This window comes from Chanos chanos, chromosome 9, assembly GCF_902362185.1.
Source record: "Chanos chanos chromosome 9, fChaCha1.1, whole genome shotgun sequence".
NCBI lineage: Eukaryota > Metazoa > Chordata > Actinopteri > Gonorynchiformes > Chanidae > Chanos > Chanos chanos.
In genome coordinates, this window is record NC_044503.1 from 7,805,821 (window position 1) to 7,824,834 (window position 19,014).

Below are 19,014 nucleotides of genomic sequence, written 5' to 3' on the forward strand. Positions count from 1 at the left end.
CCCGGACGGATTACTGATACACCAGGAATGTTTAGCATGCCAGCTCTCCAAGATATGAGGTCACCTTCAGAGATTTCATAAATGGTTGTTATTGCTGTTGACATAACATATTAACATGATTTTGCCAGCAACACTGGATGCTGTTAAAGTAATACACGGGTGTGTTTACGGTTGGACAAATAACAGGTAATGAAAGAGATGTATTTCCTCTCTCGGCGCTTGGTGTCAGTGATTTAACTTGATTTGATTTTCGACTGTATTTCTAACTCACGTCCGGTTGCTAGGGTGAACTTGGGACAGTCCATTTAAGGGAAGGCTTCCATAGCTCACAGCAGGAAAAAGAGAGCTGTCTGGGCCATTGTGTTTTTCCTGTGAAAAATGTCCTGTGTTTTGATTTCCTGGCGCCCTGGCGGCAGTAAGTAGGGGCCATTTACCAAGACTGATGGATCTGTCCCCGTTCCAGCCGTGTTTGCCGACTGAACTCGGCCCGGACCAGACGGACCGAGGTGCTTGTTCGTTGATTAATAGCGTGCCGTGATTATTCTTTTCCAACCGAACAAATGTTCACGAGGTTCTTATCACATCATTATGTATGCATTACATCACATGTGTGGATCCATTTGGTTTAACTTCCAGTTTCAGTCATAACGTGACTAAGCAGCCTAGTGCATTACAGCTACGAACAGCTTTCCTATTTAAACTTCTGCCAAACGGCAAGACATGCTGGAAAAATACTGGAGGGTCATAAACTTGTAATCGTAAATGCTTTTTATGGTGCCACTTAGTCTTTCCAAGACTACTGTTCTCTAGCCAAAAAGTCTCTTGATATGATAGTTTTGATATTTAAAACAACCTGCGAAAAGGGTTTCATCGTACTGTGTGATGTGTCTAATCTTGTCTGGTTGCTGTGGCAGGGGCGGTTACGTTAGACCCCCTCGGTCCCTCGCAACAGGTACATGGTCCTCTAGTCAGAGCAGAACAGAGGAGCCAATAGGGAAACTTCTGGTCTCAGAATATCCTTGTCATGGCTAATCCTGCTGGCATTCAAACTGTCACATCCCAGCATGGGTTGTTTTGACTCAGATGTATTTCAGTCATAACAATGAGCCCAGGGCTACAGATATCAGCCCGTTAGTTCTGCTCAGTTGACTAACAACACCGGAGGCTACTGATGAATCAACAAGGCACTAACTTTTGATAGGTTGTCAGGTTTTTTGTCTTTAAAGATATTTCAGTCATGCTTCAGTCATGGAAAGGACAGCAAGCATGGTGGGAAACAGGTGGGGGGGGGGGGGGGAAACATAATACGAATGATAGAATAGCACCATCTAGTGGATTGTTGTGATACTTGTTTAGTTTTCGTCTTTTTTCGTTCTTGGAAGTATCCATTGATAATCGTTTTGAGGGATTTGTTTTTGATAATTGTTTTGAGGGGTTTGTTTTTTTTTTCTACATTCCTATCACATAAAACTTACATGTTTATTGTGTTTTTTTCCCCTCCTAGATCTGGGTCATGGAGATGCAGACGTGTTTTTTTACCTCCTGATTGTGTTTTCGACGATTAGTTCCCTGTACACGCTCATCTGGGATCTGAAGATGGACTGGGGTCTGTTTGATCGCACCGCTGGGGAAAACACTTTCCTCAGAGAGGAAATCGTCTACCCACAAAAAGTAAGAGAGTTAGACATTCGACTGAAATCTCAACCTCTTACTCGCTCTCTGATGATCTCTTATGTTATGATTCTCATCCCTTTACTAAATGTCAAATCTCATGGGTATTATTATACCGTGACATCCATATTCTATTATGTTTTATATGTGAAATGGGTCATAGTCAAATGTGCGTAACTGTGTGTATGCTATGTGAGTACCAAGATGGAATATATATTCCCAACATTCTGCATAACCGTTTTTTGTTTTCAAATAGAGGGATTTATTGGCTTATGGCTGTACAGTCTGTCTGCCCAGAGTCACCATAGAGAAGTTATGCATTGTCACAGTCACAGTGTGGCTGTGTTCCATTAGACCATGGTCAGGGCTGTATCAGGCAGGTTCACTCCCACATTCATGTCTGAAGAGTGGTCACTGAGGGTTAGATACCTGTCTGGTTCCTTGTATCCTCTTGCCAGTTGTGTTCCCCTCCACTTACCCAGACAGTTTGGGGTATGGGCACGCTTTGTGAGAGATGGTGGGTAACCGGCCATCCTATAAACAAGATATTAAGACAATAGGTGCGAAAATAGGTGAGGCTGAAAATAGATAGGAAGGTTATCAAAACACGCAGTTTTGCTGTAATTGTTTTCACGGTTCACAATTTTTTTTTCACCCTTTTTCCTTTCTGTTGCTCGCAGGCGTACTATTATTGTGCCATAGTGGAGGACGTGATCCTGCGCTTTGCCTGGACGCTTCAAATCTCTCTCATCACCATGACCAGAATCCCCTCCATCGCTGACATCTTAACCACCATCCTGGCTCCGCTGGAGGTTTTCAGGTGAAAAAAAAAAAAACTCGGTGAAATGTCGAGAAAGACTCAGAGAAGGGAAGACTGCCGACAAACGGAAGAACTTCCCACGCATCTCTTTTCATCTCATCTTTCATCCCTCTCTCTCTCTCGCTATCTTGTTCGCCCTTTTTGAGATCTCTCTCTCTCTCTCTCTCTCTCTTTTCGTCCCACTCTCTCTCTCTCTCTCCGTCGTCTCAGGCGATTCGTGTGGAACTTCTTCCGACTGGAGAACGAGCACCTGAATAACTGTGGTGAATTCCGTGCCGTGAGGGACATTTCGGTGGCGCCGCTCAACGCCGATGACCAGACGCTTCTGGAGCAGATGATGGACCAGGAAGACGGCGTGAGGAACCGGCAGGGGAAGAAGAGCTGGAAACGAAGCTACAGCTTGTCCTTAAGACGACCTCTGCTTTCCTCCCAGTATGACTACACTCTATAACACTCCCACGCGCTCTTTATCTCATCAAACTAACGTCTGAAAACTCAAGCATCAGCTCTCAACTGTCAGAATGAAGGGGAAATTCTTAAAATTTTGATTGACGGAAAAAAAAAGCAAGAGGATAATAAGTAGTGATAGGATAACTTGTCATTTATTTCAATATGTGATTCAATACAGTATAACGCGATTCATTTCAGAATGGGCGACCTCTATCTATCTCCCTTTCTCTCTGTTATTATCAGGTCGAAGACAAAAGACACCAAGGTATTGATTGAAGATACGGATGATGAAGCCTTCAGCTGAAGACGAAGCAGCCAATCACTGCCAGAGGACTCATCCTCTCTCAGCTTTCCAATCAGTCCATCACAGAGCTGCCTCATTTCTCTCTCTATCTCTCTCTCTCTCTCTCACACACACATACACACACGCACAGACATACATGTGCACACACACACACACGCGCACTCACAGGGAAAGATCAGTAGACAGACTTGAGCACAAACATGCAATACCTTTGGTTAACTGTTTGTCAGCACGCACCCACCCACACACACACACACACACACACACACACACATACAGGCACACTCTTGGAAAAAGCCAGGAATGGAATTTTCCTCCAAGTACTTTTTTATTAGACTTTTTAATTTGATTTCTCAATATTAATACTTTTTTTTGTGTTTGTACATTTATTTTAATTTCATTTTTGGAAGATGTATTAATGCATAAACATATGACTGTTTACAAACATTTGATATATCAGGATCTACAGGGAGAAGAATCATTATTAAAAATCAGAGAACTAACATGAATTATAATTTTAATAATAATGATGATAATAATAATAATAATAATAATAATATACTACAGAGCATGGACTCCAGAACTGAACAATAACCACAGCTCATCTTAAAGAAAAAAAAAAGACAACAGCTTAATGGTTGTTGGACTTTTTCTATTCATCTCTTTCAATCGTTTTCTTCATCGAGTCAGTGTACAGCCCTGGCTGCACTTGCAGGAGAAGTGCTTTTGATTTCAAAAGCAACATATAGGAGAGAGACATTTTTAAATCATATTTAATATTCAGAGTTGCTTTTTTTTCTCATTTTATTTTTGAATGTGCATTGTCTCGATCTCATAGTTGTTATTTTGATTTTTTTTTAACATCTGTTATTTATGAGAATGAGAGCAGTGAGATTATCTGTGCAACAATGTCCCAGGTAACATTTCTCAAGAGAGGAAAGGCTGAGGTTTAACTTTTAAAAAGCTGATACCGGATTTGTCTCTTTAGGTGAATAAAAACTCTTCAGGTGGCATTTTACTCCTCCCTGTCTCAGACAGTGAACACTTGTCCCTTACAGAGATTTGCCAAAACTCCACGCAAAACGAAAAAGGAAAAGAAAAAAAAAAAGAAAAAGTTGAGTCGTCAGAAAATCTGTTTTTTTTTTGAGACTGTAGAATCTGACAGAATTTCAGATTGAACAGAGAGACGAAAACAAGATGAATGTTAAGTGATATTTAGAGATGTTTGTGAAATCACGATGGTGTCAGGCTTTGAAAACAAATTAGACCGGCTCTTATTTTTCAGTTCTGTCAGATTGTCTTGACATTGACAGCTTTCGGCTTGTGCATTAATAACGGCAAAGCTCACAGGAATTAAATTGCCCAAACAGTTTTTAAATGTACTTGCATTACGCGGCCTGCATGTGCACAATGCTTAATGCCAAAGCTTTACTTTGCTTAATGTTGTTTATAATGTATTATTCATTTGAATGTTTTCATTGCTGAGGTACAATGCTAATATCAGCCAAATTCTACTGGACTGCAAGACTTAAAGCAGGAAAAGATAAAAAAAAAAAAAGAGTTTTAGAAGTTGCAGGGGTTTCTTTTGTTTGTTTGTTTGTTTGTTTTTGCAACATTCCTGATGCGTAATTGAACCCGTTTGTTGTCCTTGCTGTTTGAGGTTACCTGACCGAGTTTTGGGACCAAGCAAAATGATCTGTGACATAATGATTGATTAGAACGATTGATTCTCGAGTCTGTGAGAACTTGGCAGAGACACACAGGCCCACTCCAGGGTCTTCCTGGAAAACATCCTACTCTGCAGAACAATCAGCATCTTCACAAAGCGCATCCCTGGACTGTTCTAGAACTTTGGAGCCTTAAGCAAACTAATCTAGTTTGTGCTCTGCTTACTAAACGAGACAGTCCTCTCTTGCCACTTGAGGGGGATTTTAAGCATCGGAGAGCAACCAGTTTGGTTTCAAATACATCTCTCTACCAGTGACTGGTACGATTATTTTTAAAGTACTTAGGACATGTGCATCCTCTTCTGCATGACGGTCGCAAGGCTAACTTAAAAGGACCTGAAGTTTTGTAGTCCATTTTTCACTTGTAGACAGCACACCCACACCCACACCCACACACACACACACACACACTCACAAATCAATTATGTGACAGTTAAGGTCCCCAAAGGACCTTCATCATTTATCAGGAGACATTTCCAACGCCATTATTTTTGTTTGAAATGTTTGTTAAAAAGGGAGATTGAAACACTGCCGTAAACTTCGTGCACGCATAGGCTCAGACCATCCTTCTATGGAGTCTTAAACAGTATAAATTGTTATAATATTGCTGTTTTATATCATAGACATGTTAAAAAAAAAAAAAGAAAGAAAGAAAAGGGAAGCACGATGCATAAAGCGTTGATGACATCGATCTTGCGATGCTTATGTCTGTGTGACGTGAAAAATCGAAGGAGCTGATTGGCTTCCTTTAAGAAGATCTACGCCTTAACCTCAGCCACGTCTACAGGTTCCTAAGGCTGATTCCTATAATAATTATAATAATAATAAGAAGAATACTAATAAACAATGTCACATTAACCTTTTAGTAAAAACATTGTACAAAGAGGTTAAAGGTTTGTTATTTTTTGTATGCTCTGAGTGTTCTTGTCGCAGCCAAGCTCAGTCACTAGCATTAGCTCTGTTTTAGAGAGAATTTGCTTACAAAGGGCATGATGTCCACATGGGAAGAACTCATAATAAACTCCCTTATCTATCAGGTTGTTTATGGTCCTTGGAAATACAAAACAATTTTGGCAAAAATGCAAAAATCAGTCAACTCTACATGTGCTGTGCGAAATTACAACTTTTCACATGAATACAACACAGATTGTGTTGCTATCCTTAGTGGAGAACAAAGCCTATTTATTCTCACTATTGTCCAGTTTATACTCATTTTCTCAACCACCATTAATATGGGGGTTTTTTTGACTCCTCACACACCTCATGCGTTTCCCTGATGACAAAAAAAACCCCACCTCTGAAGAGTCAAGATGGTACATTCCACCTTTTTACTTCATGTTTTTAATAAAACGTAGATATCTGCTGTCATATTAGCTTATTTGTCTTGTATTTTTCAAACCCCTTCAGGGCAATGTACAACTTATTAATACAATATTTTTGTTTGTTTGTGTGTTTAGAAACACCCCCCCCCCTCTCTCATGCTTTGTTCTTCCCTTTATCATATCTTTTGTGGACATTTGCAAGCACAATCTCTGTGGGCTGTTAGCTCTGAAAGTGCGTGAGCTCCTCTTCCAGGGCCTCTGGACTTCTCAAAGAAACTCTAACTGTTGCATTTTGGATGGCTATCTGCTCTTGTCTCTGTAATACACCATCTCTCTCTCTCTCTCTCTCTCTTTCTCTCACTCTCTCTGATCCCTGTGGAAAGATGAGTTCTTGTTCTCAAGTTGATGTACAGTGAACAGTTGTACTGTTTGTCACTAGCTGGTTTATTTTGCTTTTATTGATCAACCTTTTGATTTGTAGACATGTGAAAATCAGGGTGGTACGCCCAAAATGTAAACAAACAAACAAAGAAAAAATCACGTAGGAAGTGTAACATACTTTACCCACCATTAACAAGTAAAATATTCAATGGCTTGTGATGTTGAACTATGTAAGGTAATTTTGTGGCTGTAATTGTGACTAGAGGATTGACCTCTGTCTTAAATGTGCTATTAAGTGTATTGTCATACAAAGTCCTCAAATCTTAATGAATCACTGGGAGGCAAATAATTCATTTCTACCTAGTTCATAAAATTGCAATTGTTTTTTTGGGGGGAGGAAAGCATTTTCTCCACCTTGAGTTCCTAGCCAAAACTGCTTGAAGAGGACAGCCAACCAGTCACATCACCAAAGACCTTGATCTTGATAGAACACAGCTGTTGTATTTACTTGTAGCTGTTGTGCATTTAGGAGTTTTTAGAACCATTTGAGTGCTCTGCATGCCATGTTGCCTCCAAAACACTCACCTGCATGTTGGCGCGCGCACACACACAAACACACACACACACATACACACATGTTTACGAACATACACACTCTCTCTACCCTTTCCCTCTTAAAAGCTCTTACTAATTAGAGCCATTTTACCTTCCCTGGACAGCACAAGCCTCTACTCTACCCTCACTGACTATTTTTGTGTCGCTTTGCCAATTTGTCTTGCCTGCATGCTGCTTTCATTTTGCATTGTAAATACTTTAATTTATTTTTACATGATGTGCATAAGAACAACGACTAGTACTTGTACTAATTATTTATGTACTTGTTGGGAGGTTGTTTTTTTTTTTTTTTTTTGCTTTAAACAAGCAGTATTAAGGTGAAGAGGGAGGTGTTTTGTTTTGTTTTTATTATTATTCACAATCCAACATTTTGTCATATGTAGAAATCCTGTTGGTGTGTTAAGAATAAGCTTAGTGAATATGGAATATGTTCGATCTTGTCTTGGTGTTTCTTTTTGAATTATTCCTGGCCCCCCTTATCCAATAGTTTTGCAAACGGGCTAGGGTAAGAGTGGAAATGGTTTCGAGGCTGATACAAAACCACTCAAGAGAGGATACAGATCTATACTCAAGAAACACGATATGGGAGAACACTTTGGGTATACTAGGCAACTGCCCTATGTGTGACATTGACAAAAAAAAAGGGGTCAGTGAAGACTCCTCAGCTCTGAGGGTTCTTTTGTACATTTTTTTTTTTTTTTTACACTTCAAGACCTGAACGATTAAGCATCATTTTCTCATGGGAGAACACGATTATTTGCTAATTTATCTGCTTGCTAAACCCATGATGTTAAGTGCTTGACATTTCTGTATCTTTTTCTAACTTCTTGATGTTCTGTCCTTTCTTTCTAAAACAAATGACTGTGACAATGTTTGTAGTACATAGCTGGTGGTACTTTTGATTAAGCTAAGAAAAAAAAAGATACATTTTTTGTGGTTATGTGTTAAAAGAGACATAAAAGAAAGGAAATGTCTTACAATTCCCCTTTTACAGAGTAGTTTGTAAATGTTGAGTGTATTACACTGTACTATGATGGTTCTACTGATGGTCTCATTTGTATTTCTGTATACACTATGGTGATCCTGTCATATCTGGGTTTTATAAACCACGCTTATTTTTAAAACCTTCATTCTGTGTCAGGCTTTTTATTCAATGCAACCAGTTCCCATCCACTTGTTATGCGTACCTATCATAACGCGCACAGGTGGTACATGAGGTCCTGTAAAATGCAGTGAGCATATCGTTTCTGTTCGCATGTAACCATGTATAAACAGGGTAAAATTATTAATATATATAAAATATTATTTTTGATAAATACATACAAATGCTTGACACACACAAAAGACATTAAGACAGGCGTTTAGCTAATATATCACCGTGGACCAGATATCTGGAAAAAAAGGAACATAATGTTCATTCTGTAACATATCATATTCATATATCATATTGATTGCCTCAACACTCACGTTTCTTTGCGTCGATTTTGGCTGGGTTTATATTGTCCTCCTCCTTGTAATTTTGAATCACTAACTATCTGCTGATCTACAATCAATTTGACAGAGTGCCCCTTCCCTCGAGCACTCCACTGGAACTGTGTACCCCCTCCTCCTCCCTGAATCTCATTCATATTTGTGGAGAGGGAAATGTTAGAAAACTCCGCCTCGATGTGTTTGCACATGCGTCCTTTAATCTTTTGCACTCCCTTCGCTTCCGGACGCCAAGAAAGACTGCAAAGCTGCCGCCGAATTTAAAGAGACAGGCAATAGTTGTTTAAAATAATATAACCTGCAATCTTTTACGTAAACGTTTTTTCTTCTTTAGACTCTACATTAATTCCGCCAGTTGGGCTTCTGTTAGATATGCATCTGTAAACTTCAGTGTTGGATGTTTTATTTAATTCAAATCAAGTGGTCGCTGGTACTCACACTTGCCAAGATTTTTTTTTTAGCTGGCTAGCTAGCTATCAGCTAGCCAAATAGACGTTGCTAGCTAACTGGCTACTTATACGAGGCTACAAGATCCGTCTGCTTTCTCGGCAGATACGGAACGAAGCAAATAATCAAGTTGTGGCTTGGTAGCTGTTGGGGACAATGGCGAAAATTCAGTCACACAGCAACACGAAGCAAATAAACCAAATCCAAGACAAGGCCTATGTTGTTCAAAAGCAAGTACAACAGCAGCACTTTCAAAAACTGAAGGTAAGGCAATAATCTAACGTAAAGGCGCTGCAACAATGAAAAAAGAGACAGTCATATCGTGGCTTCCTACAGAACCATTTCCAAATTGAAAGTGCATGGCTTCTCAGCACACTATTCAGTCTTACCCGCTAATGTGAAAAAAGACATGGGACAAAATTGAACGCACTCTGGCAAGCTCACAGTAAAACTTATTAACGGCAGAGTAGATGCATGCGATCTTCGACATGTATTCACGGAGCCAGATAATCAGATAATGTTTAGAACATATTCATGTTTTGGGGGTGTAAGCTACTTTTACAGTTGTGCCCGGCTACATTAAGGGGTCAGTCTGTCATGTCTGTAGCCAGATCGCAGAAGAAAGTCACTGTTTTCTTCCCGTTTTCATTATGTCGCCAGCTACTAGAATGGTCTTTGTTAACACCAGGCTGAAGCATTCGTCTTGTACGCTAATAGCTACTTATCTAGCTCCCTATGTTTTTCAGTCACTCGTTAACCGAACAATTACAAGGTAACGATTTCTAGTAACAAGAGAATTAACTAGCGAGGTTAACTAGTTAGTTGTTTCGATAACGATGTTGTCTAGGTACTATTTTCTCCTCTTTTTCGGAGTCGAGAGACCCAAGAAACGGAGTATTTACAGGACTGCAAACTAGCCTTCGGTGGATGATTGAAACGACCTGATGTGATTACAGTTCACTGTTTTCATGAATTTGCCCCAACGTTTGTGTTCGCAGTGTTTGTTATTGTTTAGATGTGCAGAGCACCTATTTGCTTCAGTTTTTGAGTTTGTTCATTGCAGAGGATGGCTTGTTTTCTCCGGTCGACTTGATTTCTGATAAAGAGTATCATACAGCAGGCTATTTCAGGCTCCGTGATACTATATCAGCAGCATTTCAAAATATGTTCGGCTAATTTTTGCTTTACCGAAAATACGTAGGTACGTAAGTACTTTTGGAGCTTATTCAAGTGTGACAGCTGTCTGTAACTGATTTCACATTAGCAGTGGAGGTACCACTCGCCCATTGTCTCAGTGCTCTCTCCAGAAATTGATTGATTTATTCATGCATTTAAATTACGTTTGATTTGAGAAATGAAAAACAGATTTTTATTCCCTCTCAGGTCGAAGATGCCTTATCGTATTTGGACCAGGTTAAAATACGGTTTGCAAATGATCCTGGAATCTACAACAAATTTCTCGACATCATGAAGGAGTTCAAATCACAAAAGTATGGAATAACTTGACTTTCACCATAAACAATAAAACAGGCTTCAGGTTCATCTGAAAATATGTCATTTTTGTTTTTAATCATATTCCACTATTTTTTACAGTATTGACACGCCGGGTGTGATCAATCGTGTATCTCAGCTGTTCCACGGTCATCCGGACCTTGTCTTGGGATTCAATGCCTTTCTGCCGCCAGGTTATCGAATAGAATTGCCCAAGAATGGAATGGTATTTCTTCAGTCCCCTCTTTCTGCTCAAGTGAGAATAATGACATGTGAATAAGACTCTTCCTCCATGTCCTGATGGTTAAAGATAAATCATTTTCTCAATTCACATGTGATTAACTTCGCTGTATATAAAAAAAAAAAGGGGGGCTAAATGTCACTGTGCTTCATAAAGCAATTCTTCGTGTTGTGACGGATGCTACCTAATTTGATGTGAATGAAATAAATGGGGGGGGGGGAGTGTGGCTTTAGCCTGTATTGTAGTGTACTGACCTGCTAGCATGTTATTTGCAGGTATCTCCGGGACAGGGGAAGAGTGCGGCCAGCCCAGCTGTCAGCGCGTCCGCTTCGGCTGTGGCCGAAGCAGGCCCGGCTCAGAGCGAGGCCGTCAGATCTCCAGAGAGTATCTCCTCGTCTTCTGGACCTCCCGAACCTCCCAGCAGACTTTCCTTGCCACTCCCCAGTCGGGACAGCCAGGCTCAGCCGGCCACGTCGTCCGTCTCCCCCCCCACCTCGGAACCCAGCCCTGTAGAGTTTGACAGTGCCATCAGTTACGTTAATAAGATCAAAAACCGTTTTTTAGACAACCCAGAGATCTACCGGTCCTTCTTAGAGATTCTACATACCTACCAGGTACGGTCAACAACCGGCCCATTTCAAAATGGTTGTCATAATGCTTCAGTGGGGGCATTAGATAGTGTCTTCAAATAGTGTCCGTTTGTCCTTTAGAATTATGATTAAAATGAATGTGGTCTTCAATTGGTGTCCCTGAAAACATGAAGAGATATTTGTATTCACTTTTTGGTACCGTAACATGTCCTTTTTTTTGTGGTGTTCAGAAAGAGCAGTTGGAGGTGAAGGAGATTAGAGGTCGTGGCGGTGGGGGTATGACTGAGGATGAAGTCTTCTCTAAGGTTGCAAGCCTTTTCAAAGGACAAGAGGACCTGCTAGCAGAATTTGGACAGTTTCTACCCGACGCAAAAAGGTCACTGGTAAGAATCGACCTCTTTTTCTTTGAACCGTACGGAGTTTCGTTACTGCGCTGTCCTTGCACCACCCATGTGTTCCGTACCTGACAGAGCTCACTGTGAAATGTATATGCACACGTGGTAACGTGTATGTAATTTACGCGTGTTTAAAAAAAAATCACAGTTCACCGGAAGCTCTCTCACGGGGAAAGACCATCTGAAAAAGACGGAAGAGGATGACGTGAGCAAACAGGGCAAGAAGAGACCCAGACCCATGCTGTTGCCTCACATGACCCCCCTGTTAAAGGTTTGGATTAACTCAGCATAGGATTTGTCCCCATGTCGTTCTCCAATACTGAGTCAGTTACGTATTCAAGTGACACGTTTCTTTTGATTTAACGTTTCAGAAGAAAATGAAGTACTCGTGCTCCAAAGACCAGTCGTTCGCGTCTGTCGGGAAACACGGAGTTCTGCGCGAGTTCACCTTCTTTGATAAAGTGAGTTCTTCTCCCGCCAAGCCGTTATGAGGTTGCATCATTTTGCTTCAGAGCGGTGACGGAGATACGGCTGTCCGATGCCGAATTTGTAACTTATTCGGTGTGTTTAGGTCCGACGTTTGTTCAAGAGCCAGGAAGTGTATGAAAACTTCCTCCGCTGTATCGCCCTATTCAATCAAGAAGTAGTTTCGGGAGCGGAGTTGCTACAACTAGTGACCCCCTTCTTAGGGTAAGTAGCAAAAAGGAAAACGCTCTAATTTTACTGATCTGCAAACAGCACATTAAAAGATGTTGTGTTGCAAGTGTTGCCTTCTATTCATTTTTTTTTTTTGTTGTTTTTCATTTTGTCTCCCCCTTTAGGAAGTTTCCAGAGCTTTACACCCAGTTCAAGTCATTTCTTGGGGACAAAGAGCTGTCTCACTCGGTGTCAGGGCTGTCAGACCGTTACATGGAGGGTGGGGGCAGGGAAGTGGACTATGCCTCTTGTAAACGTCTTGGATCAAGCTACCGAGCTCTGCCCAAGACCTACCAGCAGCCCAAGTGCAGCGGCCGGACGGCTCTCTGCAGGGAGGTACTCACTTGACACATGTTACGATCCAGCATTAAAGAAACTTAAACTCATTTAACCACAGTGAGACTGTCAAACCTCATTGGACCCGCCCGCCTAAGGCAGGAGTTTGTGTTTTGGGTTTTTTTTTGTTTTTTTTGCTTGACAATAGATTTTTTTTCCAATGTTATTATTTTTTTTTTTTAGTTTGAGCTTGTTAAATATGAGAACATGCTTCAGTTATTCGTTACAGAGCGCGGCGGTCTCCTAAGTTTTATCTTACACTGGTCAAAAAAAAAGAGAGATTCGTTTTGTTGCTTTAGTACTTAAACGGCCGAAAACGCTGACTGTGTCTGTTTGCTTACAGGTGCTAAACGACACTTGGGTGTCCTTCCCTTCCTGGTCTGAGGACTCGACGTTTGTGAGCTCAAAGAAGACGCCGTACGAGGAGCAACTCCATCGCTGCGAGGACGAGAGGTTTGAGGTTAGTCGGCGGTAATCCAGCCGTACCCGTCACACACGCTTTTGCTCGTCTCGCTCGAAAAAAAATGCGTCCCCGCGCTTCATCGTGCTTAATTTCATTTCGACCAGTTGGACGTCGTCCTGGAGACCAACCTCGCGACGATCCGCGTCCTGGAGAGCGTGCAGAAAAAACTGTCTCGCCTCTCGCCAGAGGATCAGGACCGTTTCCGTCTGGACGACTGTCTGGGAGGCACCTCTGAGGTCATCCAACGGCGAGCGGTCTACCGTATCTATGGGGACAAAGCCCCAGAGATCATAGAAGGACTAAAGAGGAGCCCAGCCACTGCTGTCCCTGTAGTGCTCAAAAGGTTAACGCTTCTTTCTTTCTTTCTTTCTTTCTCTCTCTCTCCCTGTTTGTTGTGGGTACAACTTATAAAGTTTCACTTTCTGAATAACTTTTTTTTTTTTTTTCTTGGTCTAAACCTTGTTCACATTCACAGGCATCTCACATGCATCAGTGTGAAATTGGTTTGATCTATGATGCGTAAAAGTGTTTGTGTAAAAAAAACAAAACATAGTGCTAAAACTCAATTACATGTTCTGAAAAAGTTATAGTGCATTACACAGGTCAAGAGGAAACTAGAGCTACTTAAACCAGCGTGGATAATATTTTCCCTTTTGGGACTTCCTTGGTGTTATTAGGAGATCAAACATTTAGATGATTTTGTTTAATGTGTGTGTGTTTGTCTCTGTAGATTGAAAGCCAAGGAGGAAGAGTGGCGAGAAGCTCAACAGGGTTTCAATAAAATCTGGCGTGAGCAGTATGAAAAGGCTTACCTCAAGTCTCTGGACCACCAGGGCGTGAACTTCAAACAGAATGACATGAAGGCCTTAAGATCCAAGAGCCTCCTTAATGAGATAGAGAGCATTTATGATGAGGTATGTCACTTACCGTAACCTTTTTACCTCCCACGGGCCAGTTTTCACAAAAGCTCTCACCCATTCGGACGATCAAATTGAGAGGTTTGTTCTTCGAATCGTCCCCGTCCGTGTTAACTTTCGTCAAGTCGTTTTTGCTCTTAGGAGTGTAGATGTTTGGGGTTTTTTTGTAGCTGTTCCATGTGTCAATATAAGAGACTGAAGTGCTTAAGTGAATGTAATGATGTTCTGTTCCTCTCAGCGTCAGGAGCAGAGCACTGAAGAAGGAGGAGTTGGTCAGCAGGGGCGCGACTGCGGCGGCGGAGGCGGTTCGGTCAGTGAGCCTCACATGGTCTTCACGTACGAGGACAAACAGATTTTGGAGGACGCCGCCTCGCTCATCATCTACCACGTCAAGCGCCAGCCAACCATCCACAAAGACGACAAGGACCACATCAAACGCATCATCCAGCACTTCGTCCCGGACCTCTTCTTCGCCCGTCGCGGGGAGCTCAGCGAGACCGAGGAGTGGACGGACGAAGAGGCCGAGACGGAGGAAGGAGGAACAGACAGGGGAAACTCTGGGGGAGGAGCGGCAGGAGGAGGTGGCGGAGCCTCGACAGCAGGAGGACAGCAGCAGCAGCAACAGCAGCAGCAACAGCAGCAGCAGCTGAACGGGGAATCCAGAAGGCGGCGTTGCACCTCCCCCCAAAACATGGACCCTTCCGTCTCCCACAACATGGCTTCGGAAGGGGAGAAAGTGGACCTGCGCGACCCGGAAGCTGAACACCAGAAAGAGCTGGACGGCGTCTACAACCTGTTCTTCGTCAACAACAACTGGTACTTCTTCCTGCGGCTGCACCAGACGCTGTGCTCCCGGCTGTTGCGGGTGTACCGGCAGGCGGAGAGGCAACTCCTGGAGCACCGTGCGGAGCAGAACAGGGAGAGGCTCCTCATGGCGGAGGGCCGCAGGGACAAGGCCAGCGATTTGGCTATGGAGCTTCGCCTTAAACAGCCAAGTAAGAGCATTTGTGCAGCGGACGTCGAAAACACAAGTTCAGCTCGGCGATGCTCTTTAGATCCTATTGGTTTTACCAAACGGAAGTGCGTGGGCACATGCTTGTGGACACAGCTCTGTAGATACTACATTGCTGTGTGTGTTAACGGATGTAAGATGTGAATGGTTTGGTGTGAGTCTTGGTAAGGGTACTGTTGGTAAGGGTACTGTTGGTAAGGGTACTGTTTAATGACTTGCTTTTTGGTATCTGTTGCGTAGGTGAGGTGGAATTGGAAGAATATTACCCAGCTTTCCTGGACATGGTGCGCAGTCTCTTGGACGGGAACCTCGAGTCAACACAGTACGAGGACACGCTGAGAGAGATGTTTACCATTCACGCCTACATTGGCTTCACCATCGACAAACTTATCCAGAATATCGTCAGACAAGTAAGGAGAAATGCATAATGGTTTTTTTTTTTTTTTTTTTTGAAAAGTGGTTAGAAGACAGTGATGCTGCAGTCTCTCATTCTGTTGAAAGTAACATGTTTTCTGTCCTTTTTTTTCCTTTCAGCTCCAGCACTTGGTGAGTGATGAAGTCTGTCTTCAGGTGACGGAGCTGTATCTTGCCGAGCGTAAACGGGGGGCAGCAGGAGGCAACCTCTCCTCTCAGTGTGTACGTGCCGCCTGGGAGACCAGCTACCAGTGGAAGGCAGAAAGAGTCATGGCTGAGGAGAACTGCTTTAAGGTAGCGCACCAGTCTTTTGACTAGAGGATCAATGTAGGAGACGCCGTCTCCAAAGGTTTCTCTTTGCTGTAGGCCCCGGAGGCCAGAGATTTTGGTTCTGACCAATGAAATATCAAAGCTGTTATAAAATTATTCCGTTTCAGTGAATGATAATTCATGTATGTGGTTTGAATGATATCAGAGGAGTTAAAGTTTAGTGTTCCTTTGACGTTGCAGGTCATGTTCATACAAAACAAAGGTCAAGTGACTTTGACAATTGAGCTCTTGGACACAGAGGAAGCACAGGGGGACGACCCACTGGACGTGCAGGTAACACGAGTCGTTAATGATCTCGCAATTGCTCGTTTGATTTCTGAATGATCTGTTTATTAGATTAATGACGCCTAGTTTGTTCTGAGACAGAATGACGGTGCGAAATGATCTTTTCCATATTTAATTACTCGTTAAATGTGTCTCAGGTTATCTACATTTGTTATGCTCTGATGTCTTGTTTTTGCAGTCTCTCTCAAACTACATGGAGCAGTTTGTGGGAACAGAATCATCGCTGTCTTCCCAGACTGAGGGCTATTATTTCAAACCAGTGTTCCTGCCAAGGTAACTGACTGCCAAGCATGCGTGAATGAGCTGGACATCATATTGATTTAACATCCTAAGCAGGATGTCCTTTAAGAGACGTCCTTAATCTGCGTTAGAATCGGGCAAGACAGAAAGCAGAAACCTGTGTTCATTTTAAGTCTCACATTGTCCTGATTTCGCACAGATCGGTCACTACGGTGACTCACTTCTCAGGCACATTCAAACACAAAGGGATGCATTTGAATAGAACAGGACTTTAGCAAATCCTTTCATTGTGCACACACAATCTAGACTTTGAAAAATTTCCAGAAAATACTGATTTGATGAGTAAATATGCGCAGATCTGTGTGAAATTTTGTGTACATCAAATGGAATCAAAAACACCAAACAGCCAGTGATGTTAGTTTGTGCTGCTGCTTTGTGTCTTTTCATATTTCTTTTTTCTGTTCATACATGTTTTTTTTTTTTTTAACCATCATTCAGAAATTGCAGTATCATACAACAAATAATTGTCATCATTTCACTTAACGGCGCCAAGGCAAACGTGATACAGTATTCCATGATAAAGATAATAATTCATATCGCTCGGCCCTAATTGGTTTCTCTTGGACTCTTAATTAATTCAGAGGGTCTCAGTTGATTAAATTGCACTTGCGGGCGTGTCCTTTCTGTAGGAATCTGAGGCGTTTCCGTCGCTGGCAGCTCCGGCAGGTGGAGGCCATGCGCTGCAGGAGAGAGTGGCATCGGCAACTGGGTGTGGAGAGTGCCGGAAGCCTGGATTGCCGCTTCAAGCTGAACACCCACAAGATGGTCTTTGTCATGAACTCGGAGGACTACATGTATCGCAGGGGTGCCCTGGTCAAAGCCAGAAAGGTACGTGAACGAATGTATGAGCAATAACGTTGTCGTTGTTAAGTCGCTCCTCTAATTTCCTCTAATTGTTTTGCTCTACTGTACGCCTTGTTAACAACTCAGTCACACATGCTTGATTTACTCTTCGAGTTATGCCAATTTCCAGTCAAACGTCTGATGCCTTTGCCCCTCGGCCCTTTCCCTCTCAGTCTCAGCACAGGGTGGCGCGCGCCCAGCACGACAGGTTCGAGAAGTGGCACCAGGGTTGGCTGGCCGAGCACGTGCCCTCCACCGCCGAAAGGGCGGTGCAGGACTGGCTGATGGGAGAGGAAGAGGAGGATATGATTCCGTGCAAGACCACGTGTATCTCCACACAAGTTAAAGCCCTACCTGTTAATAGGTACCAAGTGCACTACAGCAAACCCCCAGCGTCTCCCTAAAAGGGCGTCCACCTCTTTTTTCGGTATCCTGTGCACACACTCACACTCTCACTCTCGCTATCACATGACGGAGACTGGATGGACTTGAGCTGACCATAATAGACATGTTGAGCCTGAGGGGACAGACATCTTGGAGGAAAGCATTACTTTTGGATTTTTAAGGGGAGCCGGTCGCAAAAAAAAAAAAAAAAACAAAACAAAAAGGTGACGTAGGTTCCGCTGTAAAAGGTGGCCGTTTGCAAGAGATGCAGTATGATCAAAATCCTTGAGTTTGTTCCAGAAATGTGAATGTCTACATTTTTAAAAGTCCATCATAGTTTTTAGCTTATGTAAAGCAAGGAGGACCTTTTGTTTGTACATGTTTATACTGAAGTAATGAAAGAAATGGTAAGTGTGTCTTCTGCCTCTGTATGTCTTTTGTACAGTATGGTCAACTCAAGTAATTGCATATATATATTGTATTTGCATATGCTCTATGCATTTTATGTATGCTTTAACTTGATGAAAGGTTATGATGAATGGTGAACGAAACATTTTGTTGTTTCTGTTGTGACTGAGTCCTAATGTCTTTTTTTTTTCATTTCGTTTATGTTGAGTGTTTATTCTTTTCATTTTCTCTCGTAACTAAACAGATCATTGCCAGTTGTCGTCCGACGTACGGCTCTTTTCTCAACTGATTTAATTTTGTTAAGCATCTGAATTATGTATCACGTCAATGATTTCACCAAGTCCTTGCTTTGGTTGGTGTAATTTTACGTAAACGTAAAAAAAACAACAGAATATCAGTGTTTGAAAAGAATGTATAACATTTATCCTGTATCAGTTATCACGAAATAAACAACCTAGTTGTGAAGTTCATAAGATATTGAGTTGGGGGATTTTTTTTTTGTAGATTTTGTTTGTTTGTTTACTTTATTATAATCTTATTCTTCAGCTGAATTTTCACAGTCTCAACACAAAGTAAGTATTGTTAATATGGGTAGTTACGTACCAATTTAACTTTAGTACGGCTAACGGGGTTTTAACGTTCTTTGCTCCAACAGTACAACAATTCCCATAATTCTCTAACCGG

The 19,014-nt window shown here is 42.1% G+C and overlaps 2 protein-coding genes across 4 annotated transcripts in view; both read left to right on the forward strand.

The window, feature by feature from the left end:
* xpr1a (xenotropic and polytropic retrovirus receptor 1a) overlaps positions 1–4,036 on the forward strand; it is a 57,207-nt gene extending 53,171 nt beyond the window's left edge. For all 3 annotated transcript variants that reach the window (XM_030784471.1, XM_030784470.1, XM_030784472.1), the window contains 4 exons: positions 1,505–1,671; positions 2,352–2,491; positions 2,702–2,923; positions 3,185–4,036. In XM_030784471.1, the coding sequence (XP_030640331.1) occupies positions 1,505–1,671; positions 2,352–2,491; positions 2,702–2,923; positions 3,185–3,245 (590 nt within the window). In that variant the 3' untranslated portion in view covers positions 3,246–4,036. The remainder of the gene's footprint in view (positions 1–1,504; positions 1,672–2,351; positions 2,492–2,701; positions 2,924–3,184) is intronic.
* A 5,077-nt stretch (positions 4,037–9,113) lies between these two features.
* sin3b (SIN3 transcription regulator family member B) lies at positions 9,114–18,731 on the forward strand. Its single transcript, XM_030784361.1, has 20 exons — positions 9,114–9,489; positions 10,609–10,715; positions 10,819–10,972; positions 11,341–11,571; positions 11,778–11,930; positions 12,091–12,213; positions 12,314–12,403; positions 12,514–12,632; positions 12,764–12,974; positions 13,318–13,434; positions 13,542–13,780; positions 14,168–14,351; positions 14,593–14,874; positions 14,980–15,349; positions 15,607–15,776; positions 15,901–16,074; positions 16,291–16,383; positions 16,574–16,668; positions 17,325–17,523; positions 17,712–18,731. Exons 1-20 carry the CDS (start codon positions 9,382–9,384, stop codon positions 17,940–17,942), a joined length of 3,450 nt encoding a protein of 1,149 aa, XP_030640221.1. The 5' UTR covers positions 9,114–9,381; the 3' UTR covers positions 17,943–18,731.
* Positions 18,732–19,014: the final 283 nt, after the last annotated feature.

Excerpts from the sequence above, each read along its gene's own strand:
- sin3b (XM_030784361.1), top strand. The coding sequence starts at position 9,382 with ATGGCGAAAATTCAGTCACACAGCAACACGAAGCAAATAAACCAAATC. Across the intron at positions 9,490-10,608 it reads AGCACTTTCAAAAACTGAAG|GTCGAAGATGCCTTATCGTA; the intron begins GTAAGGCAATAA and ends ATTCCCTCTCAG. Across the intron at positions 14,875-14,979 it reads AGGAGTGGACGGACGAAGAG|CAGCAGCAACAGCAGCAGCA; the intron begins GCCGAGACGGAG and ends CAGCAGCAACAG.